Raw genomic sequence first — 27,725 nt, forward strand, 5'->3', positions numbered from 1 at the left:
CTTTAAGTAGTGGATTGGTTCAGGTCAATGATGATGATGATGACGATATGAATATGTAAATAAATATAATATCACCGATTTTGATAAATACAGAAATTCATATGACAGAAAGGAGGAGAATTAGGCTAAGGGGGTCTTTATAAGGCAGTGGATTGGTTCAGGTATATGATAATGATGATGATGATGATGACGATATGAATGTGTAGATACATATAATATCACAGATTTTGATAAATACATACATTCATATGACAAAAGGAGTAGAATCAAGCTAGGGAGGTCTTTATTAAGCAGTGGATGGATCCTGGTTGATGATGATGATGATGATGACGATATGAATATGTAAATAAATATAATATCACCGATTTTGATAAATACAGAAATTCATATGACAGAAAGGAGTAGAATCTGGCTAGGGAGGTCTTTATTAAGCAGTGGATTGGTTCAGGTCGATGATGATGATGATGATGACGATATGAATATGTAGATAAATATAATATCACCGATTTTGATAAATACAGAAATTCATATGACAGAAAGGAGGAGAATTAGGCTAAGGGGATCTTTATTAAGCAGTGGATTGGTTCAGGTATATGATAATGATGATGATGATGATGACGATATGAATGTGTAGATACATATAATATCACAGATTTTGATAAATACATACATTCATATGACAAAAGGAGTAGAATCATGCTAGGGAGGTCTTTATTAAGCAGTGGATGGATCCTGGTTGATGATGATAATGACGATATTATGAATGGGAAAATATAATATCAGCAATTTTGATAAATATAGTAATTCATATGACCGACAGAAATTCAAACAACTTAGAGAGGCCTTCATCCACCGGTGGATTGATTCAGGTTCATAATGATAATGGAAATATAAATAGATATAATATATTATCACCAATGTTGATAAATACAGCAATTCAAATGACAGAAAGGAGTAGAATCAGGCATGGGAGGTCTTTATCCAGCAATAGATGGGTTCAGGTCAATGATGATAAGGACGATAGAAATAGGTATAATATAGTAGTAGAATCAGGTTGCGGAACTCTTCATCCAGCAGTGAATTGATTCTGGTTGATGATGATGACGATATGAATATGTAGATTAATGTAATATCACCGATTTTGATAAATACAGAAATTCATATCACAGAAAGGAGTAGAATCAGGCTAAGGAGGTCTTTAAGTAGTGGATTGGTTTAGGTCGATGATGATGATGATGACGATATGAATATGTAAATAAATATAATATCACCGATTTTGATAAACACAGAAATTCATATGACAGAAAAGAGTAGAATCAGGCTAGCGAGGTCTTTATTAAGCAGTGGATTGTTTCAGGTCGATGATGATGATGATGATAATGATGATAATGACGATATGAATATGTAAATAAATATAATATCACCGATTTTGATAAATACAGCAATTCATATGACAGAAAGGAGTAGAATCAAGCTAGGGAGGTCGTTATTAAGCAGTGGATTGGTTTAGGTCGATGATGATGATGATGATGACGATATGAATGTGTAGATACATATAATATCACAGATTTTGATAAATACATACATTCATATGACAAAAGGAGTAGAATCAGGCTAGGGAGGTCTTTATTAAGCAGTGGATGGATCCTGGTTGATGATGATGATGACGATATAAATATGTTTTTAAATATAATATCACCGATTTTGATAAATATTGCAATTCATATGACAGAAAGGAGTAGAACCGGGCTAGGGACGCCATTATCCAGCAGTGGATTGGTTCAGGTCGATGATATAAGAATGATAGAAATAGGTATAATATCACAAATTCGTTAAACCGATAGTAGTAGAATCAGGTTGCGGAACCCTTCATCCAGTAGTGGATTGATCCTAGTTGATGATGATGATGATGATGATTATGATGACGATATGAATATGTAGATAAATAACATTAGAAATTCAATACTGTCAAGAATACAATCAACGTAGAGAGGCCTTCATCCACCGGTGGATTGATTCAGGTTCATAATGATAATGGAAATATAAATAGATATAATATATTATCACCGATTTTGATAAATACAGCAATTCAAATGACAGAAAGGAGTAGAATCAGGCATGGGAGGCCTTTATCCAGCAATAGATGGGTTCAGGTCAATGATGATAAGGACGATAGAAATAAGTATAATATAGTAGTAGAATCAGGTTGCAGAACTCTTCATCCAGCAGTGAATTGATCCTGGTTGATGATGATGACGATATGAATATGTAGGTTAATGTAATATCACCGGTTTTGATAAATACAGAAATTCATATCACAGAAAGGAGTAGAATCAGGCTAAGGAGGTCTTTAAGTAGTGGATTGGTTTAGGTCGATGATGATGATGATGACGATATGAATATGTAAATAAATATAATATCACCGATTTTGATAAATACAGAAATTCATATGACAGAAAAGAGTAGAATCAGGCTAGTGAGGTCTTTATTAAGCAGTGGATTGTTTCAGGTCGATGATGATGATGATGATAATGATGATAATGACGATATGAATATGTAAATAAATATAATATCACCGATTTTGATAAATACAGCAATTCATATGACAGAAAGGAGTAGAATCAAGCTAGGGAGGTCGTTATTAAGCAGTGGATTGGTTTAGGTCGATGATGATGATGATGACGATATGAATATGTAAATAAATATAATATCACCGATTTTGATAAATACAGAAATTCATATGACAGAAAGGAGTAGAATCTGGCTAGGGAGGTCTTTATTAAGCAGTGGATTGGTTCAGGTCAATGATGATGATAATGATAATGACCATATGAATATGTAGATAAATATAATATCACCGATTTTGATAAATACAGCAATGCATATGACAGAAAGGAGTAGAATCAGGCTAAGGAGGTCTTTAAGTAGTGGATTGGTTCAGGTCAATGATGATGATGATGACGATATGAATATGTAGATAAATATAATATCACCGATTTTGATAAATACAGAAATTCATATGACAGAAAGGAGGAGAATTAGGCTAAGGGGGTCTTTATTAAGCAGTGGATTGGTTCAGGTATATGATAATGATGATGATGATGATGACGATATGAATGTGTAGATACATATAATATCACAGATTTTGATAAATACATACATTCATATGACAAAAGGAGTAGAATCAAGCTAGGGAGGTCTTTATTAAGCAGTGGATGGATCCTGGTTGATGATGATGATGACGATATGAATATTTAAATAAATATAATATCACCGATTTTGATAAATACAGAAATTCATATGACAGAAAGGAGGAGAATTAGGCTAAGGGGGTCTTTATTAAGCAGTGGATTGGTTCAGGTATATGATAATGATGATGATGATGATGACGATATGAATGTGTAGATACATATAATATCACAGATTTTGATAAATACATACATTCATATGACAAAAGGAGTAGAATCAGGCTAGGGAGGTCTTTATTAAGCAGTGGATGGATCCTGGTTGATGATGATGATGACGATATAAATATGTTTTTAAATATAATATCACCGATTTTGATAAATATTGCAATTAATATGACAGAAAGGAGTAGAACCGGGCTAGGGAGGCCATTATCCAGCAGTGGATTGGTTCAGGTCGATGATATAAGAATGATAGAAATAGGTATAATATCACAAATTCGTTAAACCGATAGTAGTAGACTCAGGTTGCGGAACCCTTCATCCAGTAGTGGATTGATCCTAGTTGATGATGATGATGATGATGATTATGATGACGATATGAATATGTAGATAAATAACATTAGAAATTCAATACTGTCAAGACAACAATCAACGTAGAGAGGCCTTCATCCAGCAGTGGATTTATTGAGGCTCGTGATAATAATGGCATTATATATAGATAGGTAGATAATAATATTATATCACTGATTTTGATAAATATAACAATTCATGTGTAAGTAAGGAGTAGAATAAGGCTGAGTAGCCTAGGTAATTATTCAATAACAAAAATAGTGGGTGAACAGCCACAAAGTATTTTAAAAAAATCAAATTTGGAATATCACGTTATCTATGATATGACGGCCAGTGGCGGACACACCTGTCAGATTTTTATTTACGTACTGAATTGTAGCAAGATTATGGTTTTTTCACCGGAAAAAAGTGCGCCAATGCCTACATTACGATATTTGAATAAAAATAATCGAATTTGTTTGTCAAATAAAGGATTAGAAGGTCTTAAGCGACGAAGACGTCATTCTGCTGTATGTTAAAAGAAGTATGGCGAATTGTATACGCTATATGAGAAAATATCAGTTATAAACGTCACGTACCTGTAAAATCATTGAAAATTTCTGAAATGTGGTCAATTCAAACGGTAGATGAATCGGTAGCGCACATTTTGAAGTGAAGATGTAAAAATAACAATAAAATGTCGCTTAAATGAGCTGTTGGTGAATTTTCCAAAATCTCTTAGGATAATAATATATAGGAGATTAATAGTAAAAACATAAATAGATAATATATATTTAAAATATATTTTTTTAATATACCTATTATATCATTTTCATCCTAGAGCCGGAGTGCAAAGTTATGAAGCATTTTACTCTACTCCAGTAATGTTTTACTACTACTACACTATTGTCATTGAGTATCTTGGACATTATAACATATTATGTGGATTCAATATAAACAATGATAGAAAATTTGAAAGAGAAAAATTTTCTAAATTAAACAAAAAAACGTGGCTAATGATATACTTTAGGGGGGACAAAATAAAACTATATTTAAATTAATTATATTATTTTTTCATTTAACTAAACAGCACACAGAATAATTCCAACAATGCAATACAAACTCAGCGAAAAGATTTTTTTTATTAAAAAAGACCTTTTTTGATAGATTCTCGTGGGAACACTTGGTCATTAATTTATTTTTAGCAAAAAAATATCTCTTTAATTATTGCTACCACCGTGGCAATCTAATTAGATACTTGTTATCTCATTATTTTACCTAACTTTTATGATTATTTGATATTTCTTTCGTGACAACGGTATCTGTAATAATTAATAATTTCACACGTTGACCTTACTGACGTGTGATCGCAGTTAACAATAATCGTTCTCCAATTAACTAAGTTAGCATTTACGTCATAGAATTCCTTTTCTATCATGATAATCAATAGTAGTATTAATAATTATGTTACAACCGAAATACCTGTAATCAACCAATTAAACATCCTGAAGATAATTTATACCTAATATTATTTTGAATAATCGATTATTTATCAGTTTTAGCGATTAAAGTATTACGGCATCATGACAAGCGAGGAGGTATTCGATTCTCATGTAAACGAAGCGGAAAAAATTAAAAGACATTTTTTAAATGGTAAGTAGGTATAGGTACAAGTTTTACGGTACAACATTGGAAACGTGTGAAATGGTGTTTCTTTTCTGATGAATGAATTTTTTATAACACAAAAATTCATATTCTTTTTATATTAATGTTTCTTAAACACATATATTTATGGCATTTTCTTAAAATTATTAGGTTTTATTGGTATCTTTAACTTGTGGTTTCTTTAGCATTATCAAACATTTCAAATGGTTAATAAATTTCACATTAATAGTAATAATTGTTCATTTTTTTCTTCTGCCGAGCGTGGCGGCAAAAAAAATTGTCCCGCTATATGTCTCATTGAATAACAAGGTGCAAGACAGGACATGTCCTCCCTCATTCACTCGTTTAGCCAACGTCAAATGAACGAAGCACAATATGTGATAATACCTTCACCACTCAAAAGGTTGAGTGTCCCCTTTACTCAGTTACAGTTAACCTTTTTAGTAATACATACTGTTAAAATCCACCAATTTTATCATAATACCACAATGAATTATTCTGACTAATACATTATAAAACAAATGTTAATATTATAAGAAACCAATATGTGATAAATAATTTTGACCGTGTATAACTTGAGGAAGACTGTTTGTATTAAAATATTATTAGCCATGTAAGAATTAATTCAATTTAAAACGATTTGAGATAAAACAGAATAATATGTTTAAAACATAATGTCATTAAGGTCCCAACAAATCCTCTACGGCAGTATAAAATACTCGAAACAAATGAAGTCGGAATTGCGACACATTGTAGTTCACGGATTGATTTTAGGACTCCGACTAATACGACATAATATTATTAAAGAGAGAACATTGGGCAAATTTAAATTTCGTATAAATTTATAAAAAATATGAACTGCCGCTTCTTTATAATAAGTAGTGTGACAACCCCGTATGGTCCCCATTTGGGGAAGTCTTTGTGTATCTTGAGAGGCCCGAATCGGTATCGAAGCCAACAAATAATAACGGCTGATTGCGAAAATAATTGAACAATATGAACAATATCTGACTAGCAACATTGTCCAAAAAAAAATACGAATGGCAACGTCGCATTTGGCACGGCTCAGAAAAGGTAACCGTTTTTGTTTGAGCGGGAGAAGCTTCCTGCTGGGCAAATCGCGAACACGCCGATTGCGACCTCCGCAAAATTAAATTATAAAAATGTAACGATTATAATATTAACACGTAAATAAACTCGTCGTTTTCCATCATAATTCCGGTGTGTCAATTATCCACCTCCAAATCCCGAACCCAGACGATAAAAAAGAAAACAAAATAAAAGTGACAGTTGAGAAAAATTCTCTTACCAAAATGGAGGGTAGTGATAGTAGGTACAATGAAATGAAGTCGAGTTTTGAAAATATATGAAAATTTTAACATGATATTATTTTTTAACGATATACCTACCTAATTTTAATCCATATTATAATAATCGCTGACGATGGCCGCGCGGCTTAAACGTTGGCCTATTACTTCGTGGGTCCCAGGTTCGAATCCTGGGTCTGGCAAGTACACATATTGTTTTACAATTCGTGTATGAGTCATAATATCAAATCAAATCAAATTTATTTATTTTACATATAATGAACATAACAAATTATAAATTCAAAGCGTTCACGACATGACATAAAATAAGTGTAAAAAAATAAAAATACAGAAAGTGTGAGTTGATAATACAATTAGTAATAAAATAAGAAAAGAAATAAATTAAATAAGAAAATAAAAGTAGATGGAAGCATACAGAGTGAACCTTGATAGACCCTATCTTAAAATAAAGTATGGACCTGATAGGTTGAGCAAATGGCCGACATCCATTTCTCGTAAAAACAAAATCTGTCAATACAAACCTCCACTCTGTGGACCATATCTGATCCTATTAGGATCGGACATAGTCGAAAAAAGAGAAAAATAACAATGTCTATGTCTGTTAAATCAAAGTCGAATATGACAGAGGCTATTATGGGAGACATTCTGGCGAATTCTAATACGATTTAACCAATCAGTCTATAGTTATGGAATTTTTAGCTCTAATAACGATACAAGGTTTACTGACTTGAAGAAAAGCAAATGCACCGTGTTACACAATGGTACCAGTGACTCAACACACGTATAATATACACAATACATATTATGTCTTTACACAAATTAAACCAATAGTATTTCGATATCCCTCTGAATTCCAGTTATCTGGGGATTCAGTTGAAATCCTTCATTCACTGTAACACTGGAACAATTTCCTTGCTTACTATACTTTCATATAAACAGCGCTTTTATGATATCATAAGTGAAAATCAACTATTGTAGCCAATATATTGAAATGCAATTTAGAGCGATTTAGATTCCGCACAGGGCTCGAAATGGACCGGAACGCACCGGAGCGCCGTTCCGATTAATAAAATCTCGTAGGAAAATAATTTGACTGTCTGAGCTAGATCGGCCATAAAACAAAAAAACCTAACACTTATTTTTATAAAATATTCATAAATTTAGATAACTATGTTAATATTTTCGTAAAATCATCGAGCGCTCCGGTTCGTAAAATTTTCCATTTCGAGCGCTGATTCCGCATTTCTCGTTTTAAGGCATATCACACAAATCACCACTATTATTATAATTATTTATCTATTGGTACTAGTGAGTTACAATATAAATTTTGGGTGGCAAATTTAGTACACACAGTATTAGTTGGTCGCCGATGCGGGGAAAGCCCACCGGCCCGTCCTCTCATGCCAACCTGAGGGTGAAAATTTCATCAAAGCTCTCTGCTCGAATGTTAATAATGAGCCCTCAAAGTAGTCCATTGGATAGAACAAAGTAAGAACGTTTTGATAATAGTCAAAAGAGCACCACCGACCTGAATGACGGTGACCAATAGTATATTGGAAAATAATACTATGTATAATTTACGACTCAGAGCTTATTTAGGTGGAAACTTCAATTAAACTCAACAAATCATCCTATTTCAAGTAACTGTGTAGCATAGCAACCGTTTGTTAAATCAAACAAAAAAATCGATGCATGTACTTATGTACGCGCGTAAGAAGTTATACCTACTTCTTTGGCGCAACAAAACAAAACAAAACTTGTGATAACTTAGATTCTTCGACTAGCTCTTAATTTTCTTGTTATTTCTCGTTGTTTCTATTCTTAAAGTAACAACTGTCACTCTGACGTTTGATTGTCAGCCGACAATAATAAATTAGTTGTCTAGACAACGGAACAATAATTCTATTATCAAACTTGCGTTTGTACTATATACAGCTGACTGATTCGCAGCTATTTTCATACTGTCGTAACGGTGCGCGCGCGCAGCTCTCAATTTCGCTCTCGCCCCAAAAGAAGTATAACTTCAATAAAATAATTTCTTAAAATATATTATTATATCCGTGAATAGTAAGCAAGTAACTTTTCTCGCATATTCGTTTAGTTATCAAAAGTTCAGAAGTTATTTAAAAGCCATGTCAAACGAAACATAAGAAAATCGCGTATTGAATACATACAAAAGATATTGAATACATAAAAGCGATAATAATATGTTTTTATACATACTCTTTTGTTATAATATTTAAATATATATTTCATTTGTTGCTTACCTAAAAATTAGAACGCCTATGAATGTATGTGAAGGTCATAAACGACATGCAAAGCAGATGATGCATTAATTCTTATGTCATCACACACGGGAATTTCAGGTGATTCCTTCGACTGGGTTATGTTTCAAGGATGGAAGACACCCTGCCATACACACCTCTTCATCAGACCGGAATGGTAAAGAAGTGCAGAAAAGATAGCGCCGATGGGGCTGAGATATTGGAGAAAGCTTGCAGCAGGGTAGATAGTGGGGAATGGGGGCGACTAGAGACCGACAAGTTTATCGTGAAACTCCGCAGTAACGCGGCAGCTATGCAGCGGAGCCTCACGTTAAACTTGTCGGTCTCTGAAACATGCATTGAGTTTTCGCAATGATTACAATAAAACAACTTTTATATGAATTATCTCTTTCGTTTGGGGAGTTTTGTTTGCTCAGCACAATTCAGAAATTATGTACCTAAATGTATTTAAATTAAAGTAGGTAATAAGGCTTTTAGTGTAGGTAATATAAGGTAATATAAGGATCTTTGGCGGGGCCCCTTCCTATCGCCAAGGTTAAAGACACGTTTTTCAAATGGTGTTCGAGGAAAACTATTGGTATTGATTGTATGTTTAGTGATTTTTTGTATTTATTAATACATCCACTTGAATTATGGTTAGCTGTCGGGTTGAAAGCAATTTTATTATTTGTCGCGTATTGACATAATAATAAATTGTATCTTACAATCGCATGTTTTAAAATATTAATACCAGCGTAGTAATGGCATCCAAGAAGATCTTAAATACCACAGAGCCGCTCTTATACCCGCTGGATAGTGAATAGAATAAATTGGGCGGAATTATGTGGATGCCTTCATCCATCAGTGGATCGCTCGACGTTATAGAAATGTACCTAAACCAAAACTAGGTAAAGGTTGATCAAGAACACACAAGATTGATTTTCTCTTTCACACCAAAATGCAAAGCCTACGGCAGAAGTGTAAGGAGTTCGATTCTTTTCAATCACTTAAACCTTGACTTCACAGATGGACGGATCTCTCTTCTAATCAATTTACCTTGACGGTTACCTTCGGACGGCATACTTTTAGATTCAGTTGAAATGTTTATTAGAGTCAGTTTATAAAGGATTATGAAGATTCAGATTCTTTAATGTTCCTATAAACGTGCTGTATCTTGCGAACCAAAAGTCTCAATTGTTAAAAGTATAAAAAATTGTTAGTCTTTTTTTCGTTCTTTTAATTAGATTTATATAATAAATATTTTATATTAGAATAAATATTTATCAACTTACGTAAATAAAAATACCAGTGTTTTCTTTAACATCTGGATTATTTCATTGTGTACACATTTAGAAGATAACACGATTATTCATATTATCATCATCATCATCATCAGCCTGAATCTATCCACTGCTGGATGAAGGCCTCTTCAAGTTGCTTCCACTTCTCTCGGTCCTGTGCATTGCGTTGCCACGTACTTCCGCAGAACTTTATCATTTCATCGATCCAGCGGCCTCTAGGTCTACCTTGTGGACGTTTTGTACTTCTTGGATACCACTGGATGACTAGATTTGTCCAACGATTGTCTCTTCTTCGAGCTATGTGTCCAGCCCATCTCCATTTAAGGCTTTTAATAAACTTTATTACATCGCAAACCCTTGTCTGCTTCCTTATCCACTCATTCCTCTTTTTGTCCTTTCGCGTTATGCCCAGCATGCACCTCTCCATACCACGTTGTGCTACTCTAAGTTTCTGGATCTCTCTTTTACTTAGGGCCCATGTTTCACACGCATATGTCATCACGGGAAGCACACACTGGTTGAACACTTTGCGCTTTAGGCACAGTGGAAGGTCACTTTTGAAGACATTATTCAGGCGGCCAAAAGCACTCCAGCCTAGCTTTACTCTGCGAACAATTTCATCAAATATACATCCTTCTATAGATACTTGTTGTCCCAGATAGATGTAGCTTTTCACCTGTTCGAGCTGAGTGCCATTGATGAGGATCTCTTTTTGGCCTGCAAAGCAGTTGAACATGACTTTCGTCTTTGGGTGGGCAAAGGCTGACTATGGCCTCAATGATGTATACCGATGCCAATAGGTATACTTCTAAAAAATGTTGAGACGCCACTGTCCAAGAAAGTCAGCAAATCCTATCTCTAGCCTCCGCGTGGCGTCCCCCGGGCAATGCAGATAATGTGCTGTATAACGCAACATACTATCTGTAGCTAATAGAGAAGGGTGCAAGGCGAAACTCTGGCGCCTTAAAACGAGAGACCTTTGGCTACGGGAAGGATCACCCAGACAGAAAAACCACACACCAACCCGTCTGGACAGCGTGGTGTGTTATGTCCAAAACCTTCATATGAAAACAAAAACAAAAACTTCTAGAACCCGGCCCTCATTCTCCGGAGGCCAACCTGATACTGATCACGGCAGCGATCAGCGAAGGAAGGCAGAGGGTGCTAAAAATCCCCGGAGACCCGGAAAAGGCTGCCAACAGATGACCATTGCTACATATAACGCAAGAACATTGTCCAGCGATGCCAAACTTGTAGAGTTTCAAGAAGAGCTCCGGAATATCCACTGGGATGTTGTCGGACTCAGCGAAGTAAGGCGTAAAGGTGAGAGTATTATTACTTTACAAAGCGGACATGTGCTGTACTCCAAAGGAACCGATGAAGGACGCACGAGCGGTGTTGGATTTGTTGTCAACAAAGCCTGGAGGGACCGCATAGTCGAGTTCAACTGCATTTCTGACAGGGTCGCAAGCGTGATACTTAAAATCAATGCTAGGTACCGCATTCAGATTTTGCAAGTATATGCTCCGACACAGAGTTATCCTGATGAAAAAGTGGAAGAGTTTTACGAGGAAATAACATCCTTGAAAAATAAAAGTAAATGCCACTTCAACATCATAATGGGAGATTTCAATGCACGTATTGGATCATACCAAAGAGATGACGTAGCGGTCGGACATTTCGGACATGGCTCAAGGGATGGTAGAGGGGACATGCTTGTGGAGTTTGCTGAAACCAACAATCTTCACATCATGAATTCCTTTTTTCAACATAAACCTACACGTAAATGGACGTGGAGAAGCCCGACAGGAAGGACCAGCGAAATCGATTACATCCTCACTGACAGAAAATATACATTTTTAAACTGTAAAGTGATCAATCAGTTTAACACCGGCAGTGATCACCGGATGGTGAGATGTAAGATAAGATTGAACGTCAAATCAGAAAGATCCAAACTGCAGAAGAAGTCAAATGCTCGCGTATACCTGCAGAACAATACTGAATTCCAAAATGAACTCAAAAATGCACTATCGGCTTTCTTAGATGAGAACGAAACCGTTTCCCTATCCAACGCGGAGGATATAACGAATATTATTCTACAATGTGCAGAAAAAATAGGCGTAAAAAACTCAGAAGTTACACTTTCCACCAAGCTTTCGAAGGCAACATTGAATCTTATGGAGCAGAGAAGGAAAACCAAGAGCGATAGACAGGCACAAAACGATATGGAGTTTTCATCACTTTGCAAAACCCTCCGAAGGAAGATTAGAGAAGACCTTCGTAAATTCAATGTAAACCTCATACAAGCAATTGTGAAAGCAGGCAGAAGTCTAAACAAAAACAAGCAATGCTTGTCGATAGGAAAACGTCAAATCACAGCACTAAAAGCAAAAGATGGTTCTATCGTCAGAAATTGGGAACACTTGTTAAGCCGAGTTGAAGAGTTCTACAGCGATCTCTACAGTGATGACACTGACAATACGACTATAGACTTAGATCTTCAGAGAAATGGAAATTCGGAAGACCATACTCCCGAAATTACATCCTGGGAAGTAACCCATGCTTTAAATTACATGAAAAGTGGGAAAGCCCCCGGGGAAGACGGTTTAACGATAGATATCCTCAAAAAAGCAGGAAAGGATGCAAATGAAGTACTTGCACAATTGTTCACAGCCTGCATATGCAAAGAGGATGTCCCAGAGGTATGAAAAAATGCCAGCATTGTCATTCTTCACAAAAAAGGTGACAGAGAAGACCTAGCAAATTATCGTCCAATAAGTCTACTCCCTATTCTCTACAAGACGTTCACAAAAATTCTCTCAAACCGTCTGCAAAATGTACTAGACGAGAACCAACCGAGAGAACAAGCCGGATTTAGAGGAGGATACAGCACTATGGACCATATCCAAGTCGTCAGAGAAATCATAGAGCGGTACCAGGAATACAAACTGCCACTATGCATGGGTTTTATAGACTATGAGAAGGCGTTTGATTCGTTAAAGAAATGTTCAATACTCGACGCACTCAGAAAACAAGGAATCCCTGGACGCTATATAAATATTTTCAATAATATATACAGTAGCGCAACAGCATCTGTAAATCTCCATAAACCATCGCGCAGATTTCCTATCAGCAAAGGAGTCCGACAAGGTGATACAATCTCACCTAAACTATTTACAGCTACCATTGAAGACTTATTCAGGCAACTTGACTGGAATGACAAAGGGATCCCCATAAATGGAGAATACCTGAGTCATCTGCGCTTTGCCGATGACATAGTAATTTTCTCGCAAGACTCAGAAGACCTCCAAAGCAGAATGCAGGAACTCGCTGAAGTAAGCAACAAAGTAGGTTTGAAAATAAATTCATATTATACTTACTCAAAACACAATCACATTTATATTTCTACCGATGTCAATTTATATAATATATAGGTAAATATTTCACTGTTAGTCAACGACAGCGTGATTCCACAGCTTGAAATTAAGAATTGTAGTGGCCATAACTTTTAAAAAAGACATGCAAATGGCACTGCCCATTTGCCTGGAAGGCGCAAGCGTTATACAGACGGAATAAGATTTAACCATATGTTCACTTCATAATCTTTACTCACGATTTCTCATATTCAGCTTAGTCTGACCCTTTTGATCATACAGGTCCTCTATTTTACATGGTTTTTCTTAGCTCGTATTCTTATTTGTCCGGTGGTTCCTTGTCCGGTACAAATCTTGCAATCGATTTTTTTTCTTCCCGACTTCCCGACTAACTAGACATTTGAAACTTTTAGAATATATCAGAACACGATGCCAATGCATTTTTTTAATACTTTTAGCCATCTTTAAGTAGAATCGAATTCATTTCAGTTAATTCTGTTTTGTATGAAAAGTTATTTCGACACCATTATTGGTTGCTAAGCGGATTGTCCTAGCAACTAAATTATTAATATATACGTGCGTTACTCTGGAAATCAAAATGAAATGTCAATATGACATTTCAGTATTCTATGATCGTTTAAGCTAGTCAAGTCAAGTTTATATGATTCAACAGAAAATTTAAAAACGTTGTACATAAAAACAGGGCTCGAAATGGACCGGAACACACCGGAGCGCCGTTCCGGTTCATAAAATCTCCAAAATTATCGCTCCGTCTCGTGGAAATATTAATTTGACCACCTGAGCTAGATATGCCACATAATAAAAAATCTAACAGACTAATTTTTATAAAATACATATACAATAAATAGATAACAACGTTAATATTTTCATAAAATTATCGAGCGCTCCGGTTCGTAAAATTTTCCATTTCGAGCGCTGCATAAAAAGTTCTTTTTATCTTGTAATTATTAAAAATAAGCATATAATAAACTATTGAGATCCATTTCTAGTGCCAAGTGTGGTTATATAGTTGTCAAATGCGATACACAACTGAAATTAACTAATCCTATGGCAAGTCAAGTAAATAGAATCAACTTAATCTTTGAGAGCACCTTTTCAACTACTATCTATTGCTACCTTTTTTATATACCTATACCTACTTTTTCCTATTTTACATAATATGTTTTACTGATAATATACACGAGTATTGCTCACCCCATTACGATAGTCATATTGTGGTTACCTGTATAATCGGAAGTATTCACGGATCGGTGGATATTGCTTCCAAAATAAAACTTGAACGACCGCGTTTTCGTCGTCGATCCTGCTATGCTCGTGTATTTATAATCTATCTTTGTGTATTTATCATTGCATAAGAAAATATCATCAGCATACAACGAAAATTCATTTGGCAACTGACATATTTTTTATTTAAGTATTAAATACCGTTGCGTGCATTTTTTTATGATCTACGTATAATATATAAGAAGAACTCAATATAATTATTTTATTAAAATTCTACAAAAACGTATGTTGAAAAGTATTTTTATTTAATAATAAAAGTATCATTTCACTGCAAGAAAAATATAAGTGATGTTAATACTTCATAATGCAGAGAAACGCCATTAAACTCCAGTTTATTCTAGTGATGAGCAATTTGCGCCCCGGGATGATTTCCTGTGTCCCAGTAAGAATTTTCTTTATATTAAAATATATCTAAGAATGAATAAGAATGTATTGCTTTATAAAGTATCGGTTTGAATAATTATACGAAAAATATACTTACATACCTGTAGGTACGTAAATAAATACTAAATACTGCCTCAAAATGCTTTTTTTTATTATTTAATTTGGCCCACGTGAAAAGAAAGGTTGATCAACAGTCAACAGAAGTAAACAAAAACCTATTTGGTTTCTTTTTTCGAGGAAAAAACGTAGTACACATTTTTCATTTGTTATTATTTCAAACCGATCGTTTTAATTCAGTGACGTCCAGGCAGATTGAGCGTCGCTTGAGGGCGGCAGTTACTCGAAGGGCAGCAAATGGAGGAGAATCTTTCGGTATAATATATAGAAATAGATACCTAAACTGAGTACTTAATAACGAAAATATCTTTCCTTTAAAAAATTCAGCTCACCGATTGGAAACAAAATGTATTACATAATTAACATAAAACGATTAACAGGACTGTAATTTTTTGTCGGGTTCGCGATGTCTAGTTTACTTCCGTTGCCCTTCGACGTCTTTGGTGACCAGAAACGACACCAGCACGGATGATAAATAATTTTGTATACAAAATGGGGCGGCATTATGTCCCTGCCCAGCGGCAGCACTTTGTCTATGGACGTCACTGTTTTAATTACTAACATATTATAAGAATATATGCTTCATAACTTTGCATTCCGACTCTAAGATGATAATGATGTAATATATTCAAAAATTATTTTTTTTGCTTACATTATCTATTTATATATTTATTACTTCATATATTAATACAAGTGAATATCATTTTATCTAATTGTATACGAAGTTATCAGGCAAAGAGGCGAAAGAGTGCAAAGTTAAAAAACGTATACTCTACATGACTATGTCCTATGGGCCTCCACATAGTGGAAGTTTGTATTAACAGATTTTTGTTTTTACGATAAAAGGATGTTAGCCACTTGTCTTGCTCAACCTGTTAGGTCCAAACTCACATTGAAAAACAATATGTGTATTTGCCAGACCTAGGATTCGAACCTTGGAGGCATGATATTATAAACCGACGAGTTATGTCGCTCGGCCAACATAACCATACATACCAAAATACCACATACAACCGGTAAAAATAGTCGTTCAATGATCTTACTATTTTTTTAATGAATAGGAATAAAATAGATATTCAAATTAGTTCTTGGTTTGACTTAGATGAATAGGAATAAATTAATGTTAGATGCGGATAGCACCTAATCAGTAAGATGTCTTATTATTTATTTAATAACAATACTATAATATGTAACCATTATAGTAAAGTTAAAGGTCATTTTGAAGCTGCTTATTATTTATTTATTAAAAACAAAAACATTGCGGACATAATTAAGCAGAATTCAGGACGTTTGCAGAATGAGATTTAAATTTTAAAAAGCTGGTTCTAATCAAACAAATTTCTTTTATTGTGTTAACTGTCAATATTCTCATGGTGGAAATGCATTGTATTATTAATCAAACAAGTTAAATAAAAACACATACCTGTCTATTACATAGCAAAATCTTACGCTCGAGAAGAACAAAAGATATAAACAATGTTATAATAACATAATATTATAGCTAATTATTATCTCGCTAAATATCAGTTAACTTTTATTCGAGCAACTTGAATAATCCAAAGGAAACACTCAGGTTCTTACTATAATCTGCAACTACTTCAAATCAATTGATAGGTAAATCTACCATTACCTACCTATTTGGAGTGCAGGTGTGATTGCACTCATCGCTAACTACCCTGGGATCAAATAGATGAATTAATTAGCACTCTAGTACAAGAGGCACTACTAATCCACCGCTAGCCGGATAGTAGTAGGTGGGCAAGTAAATTATTTTTTCACATTTTTTCACCGTGTCCCTCGCTTGAAATATCTGCATGTGACAAAATAATCACAGGTATCTGTCGATTATTCTTTTTTTGTTTAATAGGATACGGGAAATTTGACTCGAGTTTGACAGTTTTTCCGTTTGAAAATAGAACAATAAATACTTTTTACGCTAGTTAGTGGAATAATAATATTATTTTCAACTCCAAAAAATCGAAAAAATGTTCTAGCAGGTAACAGAATGTGAGGGTCGATTTCGTGAAAATGTCCATAACATAATAACTTACAAATATTTTTTACGATGGAGGAGGGGGGAAAATATATTTTTCACATAATATATTATCTATTTATTTATATATTACTAGATACAAGTGAATACCATTTGATCTAATTGTATGCGAGGTAATCAGGCAAAGAGGCGTATCAGTGTAGGTAGTAAAAAGTGCAAAAAAAGTGCAAAGTTATAAAACTTATAAGTACCTACTCTACCTCGCGGAACCCAATCTGGAAAATTGCACTCGAGTACAGGCGCACATACAAAGCGGGGTCATCGAGACATCCAAAAATACGTAATATTGTTAAGGCGAATACCGCACCTACCATAGGCACCTCGCGGAAAAACACGAAGCTTGTAATTTGAGACATTTTTATGATAATTTACGTTTTAATTTATAAATACGTACCGGTATCTACCCATCTAAAAACATTAAAATGAAAAAAATGAATCAAAGATAAACTTACAAAATGTGAATTCATTAAAGATTAAAGGATCCTATTATAGGATTATAACATAACTTACTATTGTGTGTTCATGTTTATTATTAAAATTTAATTTTCTCTGACTTATAGAAAAGAATTTTAATAGATAGAATAGATTAGAAAAGAAAGTACTTACATCTATTTTATAAAAAAAAATGTCATTGGTTCCTTTCTATTTATAAAATACATAAATTTAAATTGTATATTTTCATAATTCAGGAACATTTTATTGCAGGGTAGGTACGTTATTTGGCAGAACTGCGTCATAAATCCGTAACGTGGCGGTGTCACGTTTCTTGTCCACATCTAATGTACGCGGAGACTGACAGTGCAAGAACGTAGTGGTCGCGGGCGGCGACGTCTTGCGTAATTAAAACGTATAACCGTGTGTGAAATGTTCGTAGACAGTGTCTTTTTTGGGGCATATTACATACGGTTATACGTTTGAGTTCGCAAGACGCCACCGCGCCGTTGCCCGCCCATCACTGTGGCAGAGCGCTTAAAAGAGGGCGTTTGACCTTCTCTGGATGGAGGTTATGAAATATCACCTGATAGTTGGTCGGCAAACCATGTGAAGTCGTCGGTCGCTCTTGTGAAGTTGCAAATAATATGAGGGGATAACTGAATGTTACATTTTTCTTTCTAAATTGGATATCGGTGAGTAGCATGTCAGGCGGAAAATAATACTATAGTAGACTCTCGATTATCCGGGGTAATGGTGGGGAGAGGCGTCACGGATAAACGAAAAACACGGATAATCCGAACTTTACTTTTTTCTTTTGAAAATACTGCATTTTATACATTTCTAAAGCAGACAATTGTTTTAACATGTTTAATACTCATTATGTATTAGGAAAATTAGTGATTTTGATTTTTTTGCATGAATCTTTCAAAAAAAAATATCAGAATTTTCCTAAGCGAGGTTCATGTTCATGAGATACCGTGTATGTATCTATCATGTACTTATATTTAACCTGAAACGTCATCGCACGTCATGAAACAAAGAGGTTGAATTCCATATTATTCTCTTTGTCACACATCAAAAATAGTTCAAGTCGACAAGTGGAAGATATGTGAGGGTATGAAGACGCTGGCCTTTCATCCGTGGCTTCAAGCTCGATCCTAGTGAGGTCACTAAATATGTATATTATACATATGTGATTTTGTCAAAGTCTGGGTATTTGATTATTATTTCATTTCTACCAATTTTATTATTATTACTTAATTATTGTCATTACACTACTGTCAATATGCCGCATGGTCTGCTGTAGTGTTAAAATAAAAATATATAATAATGTTATGTAGGTATAATAATTATGATACCTTTATTACCTTTCCTACTATTATAAATATTTTTTATAATAGTAGTTTATGGAAAAAATCATCTTAAGACGAATCTTGCATTTAATTTCCAATAACAATGCACGTTCAATAAGACGTTTTGTAGCGGCAAAAGTTTGTCCATCATTATGTAAATACCATACTATTTGTAGGTCTTATGCACCTAGGTGTTTTGGTTTTGACTAGACGTACACTTTTTTAGATTCGTGGGACTACGTAATAATAGGAACGAATTTTGGCACTCGGTGGGCTATTTACCGCAGACTCGGGGTGAACTAGTAGGCGGTAAAAAAATCTTTAATTTTTTTAACGTTTAATTTGCGTGCCTCTGGATCAGAGACATTACAATGTGACCATCGACTAATATGGGCACAGTTGGCAATACCGTAGATATACAAAACTGTCAGTGGCATATTTGTCTATGGTCAGTGACTTCAAAACCTTTGTAATAGTTTGTTTTTCACTCGCCGTATAATTATAATGGCTTCTGCGATGGATGTTGATGAAGAAGAAATTGAAATGCCCTCGTCCAGCAGTGGAAAGGGAGAAAGGAAGCGTTTTGAAGTAAAAAAGGTAAAATAGAAAAATATACAAGTCGTCCTTTTACGGTTATTCTCTGGTTTTTGACGTTTCTTTTTCGCCTTGATGTTCACCTAAAACTCATGTCATCGTTCTTTTGTTTTAGTGGAATGCAGTAGCACTATGGGCTTGGGGTAAGTTTTGCTCAGATTATTATGCAGTAACATAATAAATAAGTTATTTTATTGATCTATTTAAACCAACGGGAACAATAAAATGTACAAAAGTCGTCACAAAATAAATCTCCATTTACGCTTTCATGTAGTTTTATCAATCAAATCAATTAAAATTCATTGTTTTTCCAACTTTCCAGATATCGTCGTCGACAATTGCGCTATATGTAGGAATCATATAATGGACTTATGTATTGAATGCCAGGCGAATCAGGCTTCTGCTACATCGGAAGAATGCACAGTGGCATGGGGTGTTTGCAATGTAAGATAAATGGAAAATCTCGAAAATCCTTATTAAATTATATTATTTAACCATCAATAGAACCAATGACAACATTGATTTAGGACTACTCACTAGGTTAGGTCCGATGTATGTACCATTCACTTATAAATAGGTACCTACTTACCTATACAAAATTATTCATCACGTCAATAGTCGATGCATGTAGTTATAATTGAATGTTTAACAGTACCACGATCATAGACAAAATGTCCCTAAGCCATACATTCGAATGGATTAAATCAAGAATTAACGGTGAAGGTATATTATTTATATATTTCAGATATTTTTTACTGTCTACAATGAATTCCAATTTCATTTTTAGAATTATAAGTATTGTGGCTATTGTTTTTGGCAAAATGAAGCTGTGTTTCTTGCGTATAACGCACAATAAAACCTCAATATTATTATTATTAACTTAACTATGAAAATAATGTTATACCATCATGTTGCTTCTCAGTACGACTACCAAATTTAAACACAACATAGTTGGCCATGTTTTCTCCTAAATTAACTAAAAATAATTACCACTAACTTTACATTTAACATAAAAACAATAATTTTCAGCAACACATACTCGCATTTTTCAAGTGAATGTAGTCATTCAAATCAGTATTTACCGGTGACATTTATAAAAAATATTTAATTCAGCCGTAGAAATTCTATCTCTCTCTAACGCATATTGCGGGAGGTTTGTAAAGCTATTTTAAAAAAAAGTTTTTAGCCAGGTGAACTTCACAATGTAAAGCCATTATAAGGATTCCAAGAATTTGCGAAGAACCGCGTAATAGTACAAACCATGTTTATATTTGATTTCAGCACGCCTTCCACTTCCACTGCATCTCACGTTGGCTGAAGACTCGTCAAGTTTGCCCGCTAGATAATAGGGAATGGGAATTCCAAAAGTATGTAATGATTTATTGTCTACAAAACACTCATGAAATTATTAACATTATACCCCGTTTACACGTGCATGGATTTACTGCTGAAAGCGTATTATCGTGCAAGTTGCAAGATTACATGCGTGGATCAAAAAATTTCAGCACCTTCTGAATTTTCACAGGACAGTTAAAACTTGTGCGATATATACACCTGCGCAGTAGAACGATGGTGGTGAACCCTGTCGGAAAGAAACCGACTACTGCGCAGAGCATTTTAACATTACAAATTTTCACAACCAGTGAAATAGCACCATACAATGACATGTCGCCCTTACGCTTGAAGAATGAGATCAGCAATAGTCAGCACATTTATGTGTAAACAGTTATCGTGATAGTTGAATTTACACACCATTGGTGCCAGTAAATCCATGCACATGTACAGGCGCTGAGTTTCAAAATACCAGATTTATTGTTATATTTGTCTTATATGAATAATTGAATTGGGTTTATTAATTTAATTTCAGAATTCTGAAGCATTTGTATTTTGAATAATGAAAATGTATACCTATAAAAGCACTTAATTGTTATAATAGAACCACATAATGTAATGTCTATTATTTTTAATGGAACCTCAATATTTTCTTTTTTTCAGATATGGCCATTAAGATTCTAATTATTTCATAAAGAAACTGCACCGGGTGACATGCGATTAAACAAGTTCTGCTGCTGATGAATAAATACATACTGTTTTTTTTTCACCAATAAAATTTCTCAATAAAAAACCTTTTATATACAGTTTTTTTTATTATAAATATTTGCAATAAGTTTTCGGAGTACATAGTCGAATATACCTAAATTGTGAAATGAACACAAGGAATAAGTTATGTCGGAATAATTAATTATAACAATTTATACAAACATTATTTCCAATTCAGAGGTCAAAAGAAAGGCTTATGCTTTACAGTCTCTCGATAAAAACCAAACATAAGGTTGAAACAGGCTTAGGAATATTAATATATACTTATACAAAAATATGACAATTATAATAATCATTACACTATAAAAATCCAAAGTAAAAAAGACCATTACAGGTTACATCATAACAAAGGAAATTACCATGTATGCAACTTGAGAATAACTTAAAATGCACTTGTTTGATTTATATTACATTTGGACAGGTATACGACACATTTCTTTGTTTTTCAAAATAAGGTTCACAAATTTTTTATCAAATAAATCAGATGAATATTAATTGCAATAACTGCATGCCGACTCAAAAATGCAATCTCATCAGTGAACGGCGTAGGATTGTGTCTATTCAACATACAGATGTTCAAATTGAATGCATTTTTATAATCGACAAGCATGGATTAATAAAAAATGTTGCCCGTTGTCACTTTCTGAAGATATAGATAACGGAGAATTAATAAAAAATAAATATATATTTTAATGGCAAAGTTAATAATGTCTTAGAAAATTGCATAACATCTACCTAACTCAACTTAAAGTATCACAATTCATTCCTCACATGTCAACCGTCAACAAGTTGCGCAATGTCTCTTGGGCGGCCGTCAACGACCTTGTAATTTCAGCAGATACGCTCGTCAGCAAACTAAATATCATTATTAAATTTCTTTCTTACATACGAGCGACATTAAAATAATCAGTACATTCTACTTAGCAGAACACGAGGATAAGATTACAAGGAAACGTAAAATTTGTTTTCAAGTTTTCAAAATTTGTGTCGAGAATTCCCACGTTCGCTTTATTGCACTACAGATTTCTGGAAGCTCTCACCCGCATTCTTTCAATAACGATCGGCCGGCATTACTTTACATAATATATACAAATATTAGTAATCAATAACAGAACACTAAGAATGGTAAAAACAACAGAACATTGTCAGAGTGGTAAAAATATTTGATTTGACATTTCTGAAGATATTTATTTGTAGAGATGAAATATCATTTTTAAAAAAGATCTAAATCGAATACAGATGCAAATACTGATATATGAAAAATGCCATCATCGCCGACGGCGGATTGGCTCCGTTCGAAGCCTGATGAAGACCTGTTTGATGATATTCCTAAGCGGCGCAGATATGGATCAGGTCAATATGATCCATTCCATATCTCGGGGCGAGAATCTTCGAGCGCTACAGTGCTGAGTGAAAATCTTTTCAAAAATAAAAACGCCCATCCTCGCCGAAGTTTACCTATTTACAGATTCCTCCTAATACTGACTTTCGCGACCAGAGGACCGACTCGGTTCCGCGAGCCGGAATCCCATACTCCCCAACCCGGAGAGGGAGAGGGAGAAGGAGGCGGCGGCCTCACATGAGCTCGCACACGGGAAAGGAGAGGGGTCAGTTGACGGCGGCGGGAGGGATGTCGATGGTCCGGCTCTCGTTGCCGAAGATGAGGCGCAAGCGCTTCATGGGACGGGGCCCATCGGGAGGGAGGGGAGGGGGCGGCCGGCGACGCCGCTTGGCCTTGTGCCTCCGCCGTCGCTTGCCACCATCCAACCCCTCCGCCCGCAGCACCTCATACTCGGGCTCATGTGAGTCCTCGCTGAGGCTCGTCCCAGACTCGATGAGCTCATCCAACATGGGGCTGCGCTTCATACGCTTCATCCGAAGGGTGATCCTAAGCCGGCCACGACCGGGGGGCGTTCGCGGCCGAGGGTCAGCGGCCCCCTCCCACGATGACCCACTCTCGCTCTTGACAGAATCAGCAGCTTTGAAGACCTCCCGCGGGGGCGGCTCATCCCTTGGCGGCTCTTCCGGTTCGTCGAAATCATACACATCCGCCTCTGGAATCTTCTCCTCTTTCACCTCGGCTGCCATCTCCTCCGCGGCTCCAACCTCTGGTACCACCTCCTCCGCCGCCTCCTCTCCAGGATCCGGCGGGTCCTCCGGCGGAGGTTTCGGTTTTTTCTTCGTTTTCGTTTTTCTTTTGAAAGATTCCATCTTTCCAGTCTGCGTCTCCCCGCCCTCCCCCTCCTCGGCGATCGCCGACCCGTCGACCGAGGGGTCTGACTCCGCATCTGATCTCGGAAACCCCGCCTCACCCGTCCTTCCCCGCCCATCTTCATCCGCCGGCCCTTCCTCTGCCGCACCGTCACCGAGGCGCTTGCGGTTCCGAAGCACTATTCCTTCGGCAGCGCTGCTCTCACGGTCGTCGCCAGGAATGCGGGCCTCGTCAACCGCCTCGGCCTCCCGGTCGCTGGGAGCTGGCGGCGGTGACGGAGTTCGTCCAGATGGAGCGCGCGCCCGTCGACTTCGGAGGCGCGACGCCCTGTCCCCGGCCCCGGTCCGGGCAGAAGGGGACGGCGGCGGCGCCGGAGAGCCCCCGCCGCTCGCCCCTCGCATCATCTTCTCCCTCATGGCCTCGTCCCCGACGTCAGAGAAACGGCAGCCCTGGGCGATGAGCAGCTCAGCATCATACTTCGTGAGGCCCTTCCGCTTGAGCTCCTTCATACTGAGGGGGCTGACGACATCACCCTCAGCCGGCGCGCGAGCCCCGGCGGCCCCGGGCGGCGCTGCCCTTTCCGGAGGAGCGTCATCGGGTGGCCTCTCGGAGCGGTTGCGGTTGATCCGGTTATCGGTCTCTCGGAGGCGATAGCGGGTGGCATGGTCATCAGCGTCAGCCTTCTGCACGGTGAAGGCGCCTCCCCCTCGCCTCTCGCACGTTTCACACTCACAGAAGCGATTACCGTCTCCGAAGAAGTCTTCCCCATAGAAGCAGGTTATCTCCTCGCCAACACGAATGTCCCTCAAGGCCTTGACGCAGGCGGTGTCGCGACCAGTGGCTACAAACTTGCAGTTGGCACGGCAGTCATGGTTAATGTAAGCGGCGGGCCCCAGCCAGAGCTGCGCGCAGTTCTTGCGGCAACTGTACATGACAGAGAAGTCATTCTTGCCAGGGTGCAGCAACTGTGCCTCCTCCTCCTCCGATAGCTCGGCGATGCACCCCACCAGGCAAGATATCTTTTCATTCTTCAGCCACCTCTTGGTGGCGGCGATCTTAGCCCCGACCTGCCCCTCTAGTGAGTACCTGTAGCACGGCTCGATGACGAACCCCGACTCCTTGTCAAACACCCGGAGATAGCGGTACACCTACGAACAAATTCACATCGTCAGGTGACATGGCAATGTTTTTCATACTATCACATACCTACCTAATGGTTAAATTATGGCGCTAACGAAGATGTATTGAGTATAAAAAAATATTTATAAATAAATACAGGAAAATGTAAACAATGAATAATAATTAAAGACTACTATTTTTTGGGTAAGTATTAATAATGTATAGAAGTAAAATTACATATAATTATGATCACATAAACGCAGATCTAATAAAACCAAATTATTCAAAGAACAGCCCTGTCAGATGAAATGTCAACTGATATCATGTAACATAAAAAGTGATAAACTGTCAATATATGACAGTACATTGACCTTTCTTTTATTATGAAGTGCAGCAGTCCAATAAATAGACTGACTGAAAAAGAGGTCATTTTTAGTACGCAATTTGCACTGTCTGGCATAGTCGGAGAACAAATTATTATCAAAACATACACAGGTAGCCGTAGCACCATGTGTTTATTTTGCAGGATTTCTGTGAAGAAACACGCCATTGACTCATTGAAGTTAATCTGAGGGAACAGTATTGTAGCCCATTTAAACATACATAGATTTTTTAATGGCAGTACATATTACCGGGACCTTAAAAATTAAATGTAAACACTGATTATCGTGCAAGCATGGAATAAAAAAGTTTAGCGGCTTCTGAATTTTCACGTGATAGTTGTAGGTACCTTGTATCTTGGCGATCCTAACAGCAATACATGCATGCACCAATGACATACATGTCTCGACGACACTTGTAAAATTAAATTTGCACGACAATCAGCGTTTTTGTGTGTCAACAGTCGATGTCGCGATAGTTTAATTTACATGACATTGCTGGCAGTAAATCCATACACGTGTACAACAGGCGCTATTATGTAAAATGAGGATAAAATGGCTGTGGTTCATGAAAATATGAAATCAATATACCAAACTTACACTTGTAATATTTTATTATATTGACATATTATGATAAAAATATTGTTTAGCAGGCATATAAAGTGCTGTTAATAATTTCCATAGGTTCACCCGTTTCAAATATAATCACTAATAATAATTATGAAATAAAATATCAACTAACATGTTCTCTCAGTCTGCTTTGCTGCTGTTTACTTTTGTGCAAGGTCCTAGGCATCCATTCGCTGCAAACTATTTTCATGTAGGTTTTTTCGTAGGCCTGGGTCCGAATGAAGTCTCTAATGAAGTTTTTGAGTTCCTCCTTGTTCGCCTTCAACGGTCGATAGCGTATATTCATCTTATGGGTGGTAAAGCCGAGGTAGGGATCCAACACTAGTGATGTAGCCAGGTCGTCATTTTCAGACAGCTCCCGGGGAGTCATTCCCGTGGGCTGCATCTTTTGGCTCACGTGACGTGGAGGCGCAGCAGTCGATCCCACAACCATCCTGAATCACTGGAAATGCAAGAAAAATTGTTGAAAAATTAGCCGACAACAGAATCGGTAACCGTCACTGACACCGAATATAAAAAATAAAACCTCGACTGCGACGGTATATTCATAAGATCACCATCACTTCAAGAGGATACTCCGATATGTTTTATAATTGAAAACATGGATATTCCTTCAATAATGAAACCACTGATTAACATGGAATGTGTCAAAAAACAGCCCGTAAAAATGGCCGCCCGATGGTTGACGGTTCGCCATTGCCAGACACGTCAAAACTCAACACAATAATAAAAGTAGTTTCGCGGATTTTATTTACAAACTTTTATATTTCAGTAATCAGCTATGCAATACTCACCACTAGACCGTCGGCGAGCCCCCAAATGCAAGACATAATACTATTCTTTAAACTTTAATGTGGACGAAGAGACGCTTAAAATCAATCATGGCAGCACTTACACAATTTCACCGCTCGTCTTTTTGTATTCATTTAACTAAGGAAATATCGGTCATCGAATTAATGAAGGAATCGTGTCCTGAGATGATAAAGAATGCGTATCAACTTATTTCGATACTTATTTTTTTACATGATTGAAATTTACTAGATATACAAATAAAATGTTGCCGTACGGGAATGTTTTCACGTATTTCCATGTTCAACTACGATAGGCTTTGTATTCGTATTTAGCATAACAAAACTTATCAGTTTTCATGTGATAGGAATATCACCGCGCATTTCTTTTATATTTCTTTATTTTTTATAGGATTATCTTTTCAACAGAGTATTCAAATTAAATTCAAACACTAAAAATATTGTCGCTGTCAATTGAAAGTACCTAGGTATGTACCCGACCCGTACTATAGTACGTTCACAGCGTCCGCGCATCAATCAAAATACACAATCACATGTGCCGTGAAGACACGAATATGTACACCGTG

General features: G+C 36.4%; 2 protein-coding genes across 6 annotated transcripts; one reads left to right on the plus strand and one right to left on the minus strand.

Annotated features, from left to right (window-relative positions):
• The first annotated feature begins 19,760 nt into the window (after positions 1–19,760).
• On the plus strand, positions 19,761–22,045 carry Roc1a (Regulator of cullins 1a). The gene is made up of 5 exons (XM_085958853.1): positions 19,761–19,912; positions 20,025–20,052; positions 20,232–20,353; positions 21,191–21,276; positions 21,905–22,045. Exons 1-5 carry the CDS (start codon positions 19,820–19,822, stop codon positions 21,915–21,917), a joined length of 342 nt encoding a protein of 113 aa, XP_085814979.1. The 5' UTR covers positions 19,761–19,819; the 3' UTR covers positions 21,918–22,045.
• Position 22,046: 1 nt separating this feature from the next.
• On the minus strand, positions 22,047–27,651 carry Hmt4-20 (Histone methyltransferase 4-20). Of its 5 annotated transcripts, none has more exons than XM_085958851.1 (3): positions 27,623–27,651; positions 26,463–26,792; positions 22,047–25,369 (listed from the first exon to the last, which is right to left on the minus strand). In XM_085958851.1, the coding sequence occupies exons 2-3, from the start codon at positions 26,781–26,783 to the stop codon at positions 23,618–23,620; spliced, it is 2,073 nt and encodes a 690-aa protein (XP_085814977.1). In that variant the 5' UTR covers positions 26,784–26,792; positions 27,623–27,651; the 3' UTR covers positions 22,047–23,617. The 5 variants fall into 5 exon arrangements, with proteins under 5 accessions (XP_085814977.1, XP_085814978.1, XP_085814975.1 ...); XM_085958852.1 differs by having other exon boundaries at positions 27,417–27,632; XM_085958849.1 differs by having other exon boundaries at positions 27,246–27,632.
• Positions 27,652–27,725: the final 74 nt, after the last annotated feature.

Source organism: Rhyacophila brunnea, unplaced genomic scaffold, assembly GCF_057557595.1.
Source record: "Rhyacophila brunnea isolate RB1 unplaced genomic scaffold, BYU_Rbru_1.0 scaffold_8, whole genome shotgun sequence".
NCBI classification, from domain to species: Eukaryota; Metazoa; Arthropoda; class Insecta; order Trichoptera; family Rhyacophilidae; genus Rhyacophila; species Rhyacophila brunnea.

Excerpts from the sequence above, each read along its gene's own strand:
- Roc1a (XM_085958853.1), top strand. The coding sequence starts at position 19,820 with ATGGCTTCTGCGATGGATGTTGATGAAGAAGAAATTGAAATGCCCTCG. Across the intron at positions 20,053-20,231 it reads AGTAGCACTATGGGCTTGGG|ATATCGTCGTCGACAATTGC; the intron begins GTAAGTTTTGCT and ends CCAACTTTCCAG. Across the intron at positions 20,354-21,190 it reads TGGCATGGGGTGTTTGCAAT|CACGCCTTCCACTTCCACTG; the intron begins GTAAGATAAATG and ends ATTTGATTTCAG.
- Hmt4-20 (XM_085958851.1), bottom strand. The coding sequence starts at position 26,783 with ATGGTTGTGGGATCGACTGCTGCGCCTCCACGTCACGTGAGCCAAAAG. Across the intron at positions 25,370-26,462 it reads AAAGCAGACTGAGAGAACAT|GTGTACCGCTATCTCCGGGT; the intron begins GTTAGTTGATAT and ends ATTTGTTCGTAG.